Genomic DNA, 12,346 nt, shown 5'->3' with positions numbered 1-12,346 from the left:
GAGTTTTAAAGGTCCTTCATCTTCCTTTTTAGGAAGAGTTCATGGCAAAAGAGCAGTTAGTTTCAACACTTTTCTTCTTTTCTGTTCTCAATTCCAGTCCTGCTTTTCTTCTTTAAAACTAAAAATTATTACTATTGCTAAAATGGTAAAAAGAAATCAAAGGAAATTTTCAGTTGGAGGATTACTGAACTGAATACAAAGGATTAAAAAAACAAGAAAGACATTCTTAAGATTTGCCCTCTACTGAATTAAATGTGTTCTATACTTAGGACAGTGCTTGGTATATAGTAATTATTATTATAATTACAGTATATTAAATTGAACTGATCAATACATATTTCATTTTACCATTAGAAGCAACATTTTAAGCTGCTTGAGTTTCATTTTCTTGGAAAAGGCAACTTCTTAAAAGCATAAAATTTATTTGCCATTTACTTGATTTATAGAAACTGAATAAGAAATATATTAGAAGTACACAAAATTTTAAACCTGGACTCTAGAGATCACTAAATATATGTTAATTATGGTCTGTAGTTTGCATTTCAGGAAATATTATGCTATTACTATCTTAGCTAAATTTACAGTAGAGAAGCAGAGTATATCAACCTCCTGCACTTCTGAATATAAATTAAACTGTAATGTAACACCAAAAGAAAGAGCAATGGTTTTATTGGTATCACAGCGAAGTTTCCATAAGAAACACATTTAAAATATACCTAGCTGTACAAATTATACATAATAAAACCAAGGACTTTAGGCAAAATTTCTTGAAAAGTGAAGATTAAAAACAAAACACCTGTGACCTGCTAGATGCTTATGTAATTTTAGAAAGACAATATGAAGATCTATGTCTTTATATTCTTGAAAATACTGAGCGTGGAACACCTCCAACAATTTCCTAAGGTTTTGCTCACTAATTCCAAAGTGCCACCTTCCTGGCTGGCTAGCTGGCAGTGCTGGTCTTTTCTACTCTCAAGTCCTCTTTGGGTTTGGAATAGTCCCAGGGCCTTCTGTTTTCTGTGAATCCATAAAGTTTCCTAAGGGCCACTCGAGCAGCTTCTTCTTCTGCAACCAGCACTGTTTCCCCAGGTCCTTCTGCAAGCAACTTTTTGTCACTAGAAAGAAAACACAGAGTGGTCTTCAATGACAAGGTGCCTCACAGGACAGCACACAAAGCAGTCATGTCTTCTGAACATCACTTTAATAATACCCACCGGAAATAACATGATGACTTTAGATGTACCTTTTGGTAGTTAACTAGTTTTGTTGTAAGTTCATTTTATACAGTAGTTAGACAAAAAAAAAAAAAAAATCATTTCCATAAAAATATAAACAACTTATTAGGCCCAGTATTTTTCAAGTCAAAAAAGCAAGGCATACACATATAAGTATAGGCCTGGTTTTTTGTTTTTTTTTTAAGAGAAGCAGTATATCTTCTTGTAAAAACATTAAATATTAAAATAATTCTTGGGAATTATGTCTAGATAATTTTTAATTCATTTTTGAATGAATTATTTGAAGAAAAAAATTGTTGAAAAATGGTCCTTTTTGAATTTGCCATCTAAACTTCATTATAAAGGATATATCAGCTCTATATTTTAAATTAAGAACTTCAGATCTCTAAAACTTACTCGGATTTTAAAATATTTTTCATTTATAATGCACTCTAATTTATTCCCAAAAAAGCAAGTAAACACTAAATATTGACTACTTATGTTCTATTAAAAATAGATAAACTAATCCTCAATAAGACTCTGAAAGTGCAAGAGAATCAAGAAACAATAAATGGGACAGTATCAAAAAGATTCTTCACTGCAAAGAAAACAATTAAGAATGTGAACAGAGAGCCTATAGAATGGGAGAAAATCTTTACTACCAGTGCCTCAGAATATTAATCTACAGGATATACAAAGAACTCAAAAAATTTAACACCAAAACAAAACAATATACAAACAAAACAAAAACTAAACCAAATAACCTAATCAATAAATGGGCTAAGGAACTGAACACGTACTTTGCAGAAGAAACATCAATGTTCAAAAAATATATGAGAAAATGTTCAACATCTCTAGCAATTACAGAAATGCAAATCAAAACTACACTGAGATTCCATCTCACCCCAGTCAGAATGGCCAATTATCAAGCATACAAATAACAATAAATGTTAGCAAGGATATGGAGAAAAAGGTTCACTTATACATTGCTAGTGGGACTGCAAATTGGCACGACCACTCTGAAAAGCAGTATGGAGATTTCTTAGAAAACTTGGAATGGAACCACTAATTATCCAGTTGTCCCACTCCCTGGTTTATACCCAAAGAGCTTAAAATCAGCACACTGATGTTAAGTGACACAGGCACACCAATGTTTACAACAGCTCAGTTCACAATAGCCAAACTACAGAACCAAACCGGGTTCCCTACAACAGATAAATGGATAAAGAAAATACGGAATACATACACAATGGGGAATATTACTCAGCCATAAAGAATGAAGTTATGGCATTTGCCAGTAATTGGATGGAACTAGAGACTATCATGCTAGGTAAAATAAGCTAGTTCCAAAAGCCCAAAGGCAGAATGTTCTGATATGTGGATCCACAATAAGGGAGGGGAAGATCAGAAGTTCATTGGACTAGATAAAAGGGACTGAAGGGGAAGGAGGGGGGATGGGAATAGAAAAGACTATTAGAATAGTCTGGACATATGAAGAATTAATTGGATATATCTTTCCTCTCCTTATATATAAATACACGACCAATGTAACTCCACATCATATACAACCACAATAATGGGATCCTAACTGGAACAAGTTATCTTACTATATGTATGTGTAATATGTCAAAATACAAAAAAATAAAAATAAAAATAAAAAAAACTAAAACGAATTCCTCTGCTAATATTTCTATTATTATTACATTATACTAGTCATCTTTGAAAATTTCAAATGTTCCTTCAAGGAAACAAAGGATGTGCACATTAAACAACTCTAACCTTATCTGTTTTGCTATTTCTTAATTATGTTGACTTCCTGGAAATTTTCTCATCTACAATTTCAACTATGCAATTAAGAGAAGCATCTCTCTGAAAGGTCCATACACAACAATGCTAACAAATTACTAGGATTCACAGTAAGGAGACTTGGAGTTAAGAGGTGCAGAACCAAATTAAAGAAAAACAAGTGAAGCTATGTAGGTAGTACCAAACAGAAGAAATTTGCTAAGAAAACACTTGTTACCTCAGAAAAGCTGAAATGAAACAAAGGTTAATCATGTAAGTTAAACTTTACAATAATTACACAACTATATATTACAAAGTGAGGAATGGAGAAAATCACCTAAGGAAGTTCAAGCCCAGAAGCTTTATCATCATGCTTTAATCCAATGTTTATATCACTGATCATCTTTAAAAATTCACCATTAGGGCTGGGGATATGGCTCAGTTGGTAGAATGCCTGCCTCACATGCCCAAGGCCCTGGGTTCAATCCCCAGCACCCCAAAAAAAGAAAAAAAAAAAAAAAAGTGTTAAAAATCGACTACGTAAAAATCTAGAAAAAAAAAATTCTATCCAATGGCAATCACTGTTAGCAATGTGGCAACTTGCTTCTTATATTATTTTTTAGTTGAAAGATCATTCTTCCAAGTTTTCCACTGTCATTAAAAATTCTTTAAAAAGTCACCTAAGTAGCTGTTACTATATTCCATTGGATGTATACATATATTTCCTTATTCCCTTGTTGGATGCCAATTTGTAATATTTTGTAACTCAGTAACTATTTACTGACTACCATTGTCTCCCAGGAACTATTCTATGTAGTGTATAAAGAAGTGAAAACAACAAAGAGTATCTTTTTCCACAAATTTCTATCTGTGATATTTAATAGATAATCAAAAGTAGAAATATCAAATCAAAGGGTATGAAACTTTTAGAGATTCTTGGTGTTCTGTCAGAATTTCTTAAGAGCAATATTATACATTTTCTTTCTCTACTAGCAGAGTATGAACTTTTGATAAGGGAAGTACTGATAAAGGTTGTGTTTAAGGTTTATCAATCTGATAAGCAAAAAGAGAACATCTCATTGTTTTGGCTTTATACTTCACATGAAATGATGAAACTTTCATAATAAATAATTCTACCCATTTTCTCCTTTGTGATGTCTTCCATTGCTTTTATAGCCATAAAATCCTTCATTCCACAAAAATTACAAAAATATTGAGCTAAATCTTAATAATCTAGCTCTCTCAGATATTCAATGATTATATTTAACAATTCAACATTTTTTTTTTTTTTTTTTTTTTTTTGCAGTGTTTGGGATCAGGTTCTTGTACCTGACAGGCAAGTATTTCACCACTGAACTACATTTCCAGTCCCACTTTAATTTTAATACCTAATAAATTAAAAAGCTTCCAACATTGATTGTTCAACATTTTCCACTGCTAGGCTCAGTTGAAGCTGCTGACAAGAGTAGATTCAGGTTAAATCTATAACAAATAAGTTAAATTTATTTTTACACAAAAAAATTTAGGCTAACATATATCCTATGAAATTCTATAGTAAACAGTTGACCAAGGAAAGCTACTAACAGCAAAACATGAATTCCTTGCCTGCCTTTACGAATGACCAAAGGGAAGTATAGTAAATAATCATGGGGATGAGATTTTTAATTTTTTTTTAATGCTATTAAAGGTCATGGTAAAGAACTGTGAAGAGTATGTTTTTACAGCTTCCAATCAAATTATGAAGATTGAAATTTTACTAACCAGTATAAGCCAATGAAATACAAAGGCAAAGCTGTGGTGCTTCCAGACTGCCTAGTAATTCTAGATTCAGGAGCAGAAATGTTTCTCTTCTTCAATTCTTCTACCAGCAGTCCCATGGGATTTATTACTGTCCACATGTCAAATAGCTCTTTTCCAGTCATTTGAGTAATTAAGAAATCCTGTATATAAAATAGCAATTTATACATTTAAATTAGTACAAAGGACCTAAGGGCCAAAATTCTAGGTACACGTTCAACAGCAAAACTACTAATTGAACACCCCTAACCTAAAACTCCAAAGTCTGAAATGCTCCAAAAGCTCATCCTTTTCAAGCATCATACTGATGCTCAAAACCTTTCAGATGTTGGAGCATTTTAGATTTCAAATTTTTGACTTTTAGATTAGGGAAGCTCAACTAGTGAAGTCTTATAAATACTGCAAAGTTTGAAAAAGAACCCCAAATCCAAGACACTTCTGATCCCAAGCATTTTGGATAAGGAATTCTCAACCTATTTTTTCATTCCACACAGGCCTCCCCACCCCCAGCCTCCTGTGTAGGGACTGACCTCAGGGACCTACATACTAGATAAAGCACTCAACCACTGAGTCAGACTCCAAACCCCCATGTTTTTTTTTTTTTTTTCCAGATAAACTTTCATAAAAATCAACTATAATTTTTATAATATCAATATGGTATACCACAATTATGCAGAAGACAGAGTCTACCTTATAATTTAAATTCTTACCACTAAGAAAAAATGTTTAGAGATGAATTAATAAATAAATGTACTAACTTCTGACAGAAAATCATGTAAAAAGACACCCAGGATCCCCAAGTAACAATACCGTTAATGTTTTTTTAAAATTTGAGTAATTCACAAACTGATTTTTTAAATTGTTTTGATTTGATAATACTTCTTCATAAGACCAAGAAAACTAAGAAACAAATCACAAACGTTTAAAGCAGAATTAATTTTTCTGATAAAATTGTGTAGAAAATTGGAAACATTAATTTTCACAGTAATTTTATATTGCAGTTAACTCATACAATAAACACTGGTCATAACAGAATGGATGAATGGAGTCAGAAGGGTAGAAATTTTAAAAGATCCCTTAATCACAAATACAAAGTCAGTTTCACTACAACAACCTTCCAAGCACAAGAAGTTTTATTTCAGCTTCATTAATAAAAAAAAAGAAATATCACCTATTATAGGTCGTCCGTGGAGAAGGGAGAAGACAGGGCTTGCCTATGAACAAAGTCTGAAATGGTAGTGAAGAGAGGTATTCTTTTCTAACAAAATCTTCAAACTTGGTATCTAACTAAATAGATTTCAACAGCAAGTGAGCAAGTTTAAGGGATATGACGTGCAAATTTCTAAATCAAGAGATTGTTTTCATTACTTACAAATGTCGATGTGAACTCTTTATGACTGAACAGTGAACATTTTTTCATTCAACAGCAAAGGATAAAACTTTTCCCCATTCATAAATTCTACAAAGACAGTGGGAGTCAGTTGTACCAATTATGTAAGAATTTTAATTAGCTAAGGTATTGGCCAGCAAAAGACTTCACCTCACAGGAACTCAGAAATCTAGGACTTTGAGGATCACTTGTTAGAGCACATAGCATCAGCACTCAAGCACGACATTTCTAATCACCTGAGATGCCTGCAGGGCCCTCGGACCTCATTCATTTACCAAACACCTACTGCCTGCTATGTAGGCATTATTGTTGGCTCTTGGGATATTTGTAAACCTGAAGGTGATACAACTTGCACTGCTTCAGAAGTCACCGTCCAGAATTATCCACTTCTGATGATGTCCTCAATAAAAGGCAACTGTAATAATTAAAGCTCTACCATAAAAAAGCTTCAGGTCTATATCAATTTTTGTTGGAGGAAAAATTCATTTCAAAGTGTTATATTAAAATGAATCAGAAAAGGAAAAATTTTCCTTCTTTCTACCTTCAGCATGTCCAAACATGTGCAACTAGTAACTACCTACCCTGATGAAAAGTGCAGTCCTCTCAGGTCCACTGCTTTGCAGCAGGGCTCCAATCACTGCAAAGAAAGTCCGCTGCAGTACAGGTGGGGGGACTGGAAATTCTGCACTCAGCGTTAACTGCTCAACAGCCAAGTTTCTAGCCACGTGACACACAACTTCCTCACCAGTGAGATAGTTAACTAGACTTCTGATGCCTTCAGTGGGCAAGTGTGGGAACTCATCTTCAAGAAAGTGTGTGAGGCAAGTTTGTGAAAAAGATATTCCTTCTTCAGATAGTTCTTGATTATCTTTGAGATTAAGAAGAGCAACTTCTTTATCTACCCCAAGATTTTGCCGTTTTGCCTCTTCACTTTCAATGTAGCAGCTATTAACAAATGCAGTTTTGAGAAGATCTAAGGAAAAGGTTTCCTGTAACCGATGTCCAAAAGCTTGTATTTCAGCATGGTAATCCCAATTGGGCTTCTCTGAACTGAAAACATAAAGACAATAAGAGATGATAAAAGAGAACAACATAGTACCATAATATAAAAATTTTTCACTGTAATTTTAATAATTGTATAAAGGAAATAAATGTATAAAGGTTGTTTCTTTTTAATGCCAGGCTCTGATAGTCTAAATATAAAAACTCAGATGAATGCTGGCAGTCTTTTGCTATATTCCACATATATGGAACGATTAATTTTTCCGTTGACCTGTCACATTAAACTGGTTGTTCCACATCAGAGACTAAATGGAGCTATGCTTTCCACTTAGGTATGAGACATAAATTATAATCTCATAGATTCAGATCATAAACAGCAAGTACATCATTATTATAAATTTACTGATTTAAATTTTGGAGTTATCAATTTAAATTAGTAATTAAATAATCTGATATCAATAAGTAAGTTTGTTTATAATCATGGGCTAGGAATGTAGCTCAGTGATGAGTGCTTGCCTAGCATACACAAACCCTGCATGCATTCCCTAGCATCAAGGGGGGAAAAAAAGCACATAATCATTTCCAAGAATGAACTAAAACATCTTCTAAAGAAAAGTGATAAACTAAAAACTCTTTTAAGTGTAAAAGGGGCAGCAAATTATAAATATCTGATTTTAAAGTATAAAATGTACATAATCTATGGACTAATATAATTCACAAACTTTCTTCCTACTTTAAAAGGTTAAAATACTTAGCAAGGAAAAGTTTATTACGAAGATTCCTTTTTTTTCCCTACGTATTACAAAAAGCACAATAATCTGTGTTAGAAGTACATTCCTATTGCAGAAGTATAAACTGGATCAATATTTTTTGAGGACAGCATTAAAACTGTTATCAAAATTTTATATCATAAGTTCCCAAAACTGAAATCACTTCAAAGACACTGAATCATTGGTTGTACTAGCAATAATGGGGCACTCAAATGCCAATAAATGGAACCATAAAAAAGAGTGAAGTGCATCTATCCCTATTTTTGTCTTTGTCTTAAAAGCACGTCAAAAACACATTATTAAAAAAGAAAAAAGCAAGATGCATGACCTGTGTCAAGTATGGTCTCATCTGTAGTGATAAAAACCTACGCTTCTTTTTGTCAGGCTGCAACAAGATCTATGAGGGCAAAATCCTAAAGGTAAACTCTTCCCTTTTACTCTGGGCTGCGGACCTGCGGGGCCAGTCAGTACTGAACTTGCCCCTAACTGGCAGTGCTGCGGGGTTTTCTTCCCATTCCCTCTTCGCCTTACCCCAAGATCATCAGGCATCACCAGGCACCCTGCAGCCCGCCCCATTTCTCTCTCGGTCCCGAGGACGCTAAGGGGATCTGTACTGCGGGGACCGGCGACCGGCGCTCGCCGCCAGGGGCACCCGCCCTTCTCCTTCCGCCACGCGTCTACGTCTCCACCGCAGACTTTCCACGCTCAGGACAAACATGCAGCCGCCGCCGGGCCGACACGGTGGGGAGGAAGCCCAGGGCCCCGCCCGCCACCTCTGCCACCCTGACGCCTCCCAGGGCTCTTACCGGCGCACGGGTGGCGGCGGGCAGCGGAGCAGTCGCCACCGCTCTAACTCCTTCTGGAAGCGGAAGGCGGCGCGGAACCCCTTCTTCACTCCCCGAACCGGCAAGACGAGCGTCGGGGCGTCCCGCGCCAGGAGGCGGCGAGGCCCAAGCTGGAATAGCCTCACCAGTCCAGAAGCCATTGCACCAGGGAGAACGCAATGGGGAGCGGAAGGAAAGCAGTCGGAGCACTGTCACAGGAACACAGTTCCCCAAGAAGCGTCGGACGGAAAGAGGCGGAAGGCGGACACCACCAGGGGGCGGTGCGCGGCAGGCAGGAGCGCTGTAGCGCGCATGCGCACTTGCTGGTTCTGCCCCTGACGGGTTACTTTGAGATCAGTGCGGCTTGAGGGGAGTTTGGGTCCAAAAAATTGTTGGAAGAAGTTTCTTCACCCTGTCAGTTGCTCTCTTGTTACCTTTTTCTCTAGGTAACGCAAGACAAAAAACTTGTTTCACTTTCAGTTTAAACAAAACACTTAAATTTTATCAGAAACCATTTGTTTACATTTAATCTTAAAGCTGCAGACCATCTATCCAGTCACTATTGAGCAAATATTGAGCCATCTTAAAGGTTCTCAAAAGACCTCGATTGAAAAATGAGTTGGCTTGCCCCAAAATTATGAATTGTATTTAAAAACACTAACAAAAGAGGATTTTTTTAAAAAGCATTGGGAAAATAAAATAATAACTGGAATTGAGTTTTTTTCCTTCATCTTTCTTTAGTTACATCGTTTTATGCTTTTCTGTCAAAAAATACTGATTTTTAAATGATCTTATATGAGGTCACAGAGAGGCTTGTCTGAATTCCCAGTTTTGAGTTGCCTGTTGAACATCTAGACCCCCAAAGAAGTGCCTCTTCCTTGGTGGACTTAAAGGCAACAGTGCCCCTGCAGTCACCCAGATTGGACTCCCGTCATTGATTGTTCCTCTTTTCACAAACACTCTCTTTTGTTCCGTTACCAAGTCCTCTATCAGCTTATTTCCACAGCAGGCACCTGAGGACTCTTCTTACCTCTTGCCCTGATTATTGTAATTGCCTCCAAGCAGGCCTTGTCCTCTCTCCCTGCCCCAGACAGTCTCCTACACTCATCTCCAATTAGAACACCACCATCATCTCTCGACCGCCTATTTCACTGACTTTCTGGCGGACACCCTGGCTGCCACTACTGCCTTTTTTAAATTAGAGGTAGATTAAGCCGATCTTCTCAAAACCCTCCACTGGCCTCCCATCCCATTAAAAACAAAATCCTTACTATGTCCTCTAAGATGAACTGGATCTGTCTGGTGACTTCTCTGTACTCATCTCTCTTCTCATCCCTTCACTTGCTCTGCTCCAGGCTTGCTGGCTGTCTTGCCCTTCCCATAAAACTCCAGGTATGCTTCAGCCTTGGGACCTGAGCACGTGCTGTTTCCTCTTCCAGGATAGAACTTTGCCACAGAATGGGAGGCTTCCACTGCCACATGTCTCAAGTTATATTTTCAGAAAGCAGACACTGAGAGGTTAACACATGGAATTATTTATTAGGGGCCACTACCTGTGAGGGTCCAAGGAGGTAACAGGTTTAGGCAGGAGTCGTCAGCTGTGAGACTGACAAAGCCTTATCCCGCCCAGGAGAGAGTGCTGGAGGAAGCACTCCCAGCAGTGTGTCCCGATGGTCAGGCCTGCAAGCTCCCATCTTGTTGGTTGCAGAAAGCAGGCTGTGCTGTGCAGGCACCTTGCCTCTCAGCAGCTGAGGCAGTCCCTGAAGGAGCAAAGACCAGAGACCACCTGCTGAACACTCCTCTTCCAAGAAGGTGGATCTGTGCCTTTCATCTCTGTAGCCACCCCCATCCTCTTTAAAATCACACCACCTCTTGCCTCCTATCACCCTTCCTTGCTTTATTTCCTTTATTGTATGTAACATGGTCTAATATATCTAATTATCCATATAATTTATATTATACCATATAATTATTTTATACCATATAATTTAGTTATCTATTTTACTATCTGTTTCCTTCATTGGAGTGCAAGTTCTACCAGTAATTGTTTTCATCTCTTTTGGCCACTGCTGCATTTGGAAAGACACCTGCCTCATAATAGGCACTCAAAATATTTGTTATTTTTTGGCCAAAGTTTTCAGTCAACTGTCTTGACATTATCTTGTGCACGCCTTGCAAGAACCATGTCTTAATCATCTTGTCTACATATGGTACATGGTAGGTGTGTGATACGTTTGTTGAATTGATGAATAAATAAGTCTATGAATGTTTGGTTATTAACTTCAACATAAGAAAGTATTGGTGCAGCCCTGTTCAATAGAAATGCCATGGAGCCACATCTGTAGTCTAAATTTGACATAAGAAGCCCAATCATATTAATTTTGATGCTATCTTATCTAACCTAATATATCCAAAGTAATATCATTTCAATAAACAATCCATATGAAAATTATTAATGAACTATTTTACATTCTTTCTGTTTTACATGGAGTCCTTAAAGTCAGGTATGCATTTTGTCCTTATAGCACTTCTCAGTTTGGGCTAGTCACATTTCAAGTGCATACTGTAGAGCCAAATTCTAGAGCAATTCTTCAGTTCAGGTGCTAGAATAATACAGTGGAGGAGGTGAGGGACTAAAAGGAATGGGCTAGAGTCAGTGACTTCTTGGGTCCTTTAACCTACTGTCAAGGTCCTCCAGCTAAAACCACTAGGAGCACACCAGTAGTGGCTGAGTGAGGCTGACTGCTTGCTGGAAGAAGACACATCACCAGGAACCAAGGGGCTTCTGGGTAAGAGGATGTCCACCTTTGAGTTCGTGTTAGGTGATTGGAGAGGGTTTAAGGAAAGAGGGCTTCCCTCTGGACTGGGTGTTGACAGGAAGTGTGGGTAATTCTAAGATTGGATATTTTTAATAAATCTTATCTAGTGGGAGCAAGACTAAATAGAAGCTAAAGATATAATTGGTAAAGAAAAGGAATCCCTTGTAGTGGCCAGGATAGAAGCATGTTTGATCACGTGGTCCTTTTGGTGGTTTGTGCAATGTTCATATTTGGCTACATTTAAACGTTGTTAGAGAGGGGTCTGTGCGATGTTTATGTTCCGTAGGGAGGAACCCTGCCACCTTCTAGTCACATCAAGCTGGTCGGGCAGTAACTGGCCAGCTCTGGGAGGTTAAAAGATGCTCTTCTTTCTCATAGCTGTGCAACATTAAGCGGGTAAATGAACTTTCCTGTGGCTCAGCATTCCCATCTCTAAAAATGGGAATATGAGAGCACCTATCTATCCACCTCTCAGGGTTGTCGGTGTTTGTGAGATAATCCATGTAAAGAACCTGGGATGGTCCCTGCCATCATACAGTTGCCATTCAAGTATCCTCTACGGCCACAGAGTCTAAGATGCCCTATTATTTTTTCCCATTTTAATTAGGGTGCGTCTTTCAAACATTGGCTTCTTAGATCGGGTGCAGTGCAGTCTCATTATTTTCTGAGGGTTCTGGTTTGGGAGACAATGCCTCGTCCCTGCAACCTTTCAATCATCCCTAGTGCCGCCCTCACTTCTGGGCAG

At 37.4% G+C, this 12,346-nt stretch overlaps 1 protein-coding gene across 1 annotated transcript; it reads right to left on the bottom strand.

Annotated features, from left to right (window-relative positions):
* Nucleotides 1–652: 652 nt before the first annotated feature.
* On the bottom strand, nt 653–9,160 carry MRPL44 (mitochondrial ribosomal protein L44). Its single transcript, XM_079135143.1, has 4 exons — nt 8,765–9,160; nt 6,768–7,236; nt 4,761–4,939; nt 653–1,115 (listed from the first exon to the last, which is right to left on the bottom strand). The coding sequence occupies exons 1-4, from the start codon at nt 8,941–8,943 to the stop codon at nt 944–946; spliced, it is 999 nt and encodes a 332-aa protein (XP_078991269.1). The 5' UTR covers nt 8,944–9,160; the 3' UTR covers nt 653–943.
* Nucleotides 9,161–12,346: the final 3,186 nt, after the last annotated feature.

Source organism: Sciurus vulgaris, assembly GCF_902686455.1.
Source record: "Sciurus vulgaris genome assembly, chromosome: 3".
NCBI classification, from domain to species: domain Eukaryota; kingdom Metazoa; phylum Chordata; class Mammalia; order Rodentia; family Sciuridae; genus Sciurus; species Sciurus vulgaris.
The sequence above is the reverse complement of the archived record's forward strand: the minus strand, read 5'-3'. Positions and strand labels throughout refer to the sequence as shown.

What these genes read in the sequence shown, in the direction of transcription:
- MRPL44 (XM_079135143.1), bottom strand. Translation starts at nt 8,943, where the DNA reads ATGGCTTCTGGACTGGTGAGGCTATTCCAGCTTGGGCCTCGCCGCCTC. An exon ending in CCGCCGCCACCCGTGCGCCG is followed by an intron (nt 7,237 to 8,764) that starts GTAAGAGCCCTG and finishes TTATGTTTTCAG; the next exon opens with TTCAGAGAAGCCCAATTGGG. An exon ending in TATTTCATTGGCTTATACTG is followed by an intron (nt 1,116 to 4,760) that starts GTTAGTAAAATT and finishes TTTTCTTTCTAG; the next exon opens with TGACAAAAAGTTGCTTGCAG.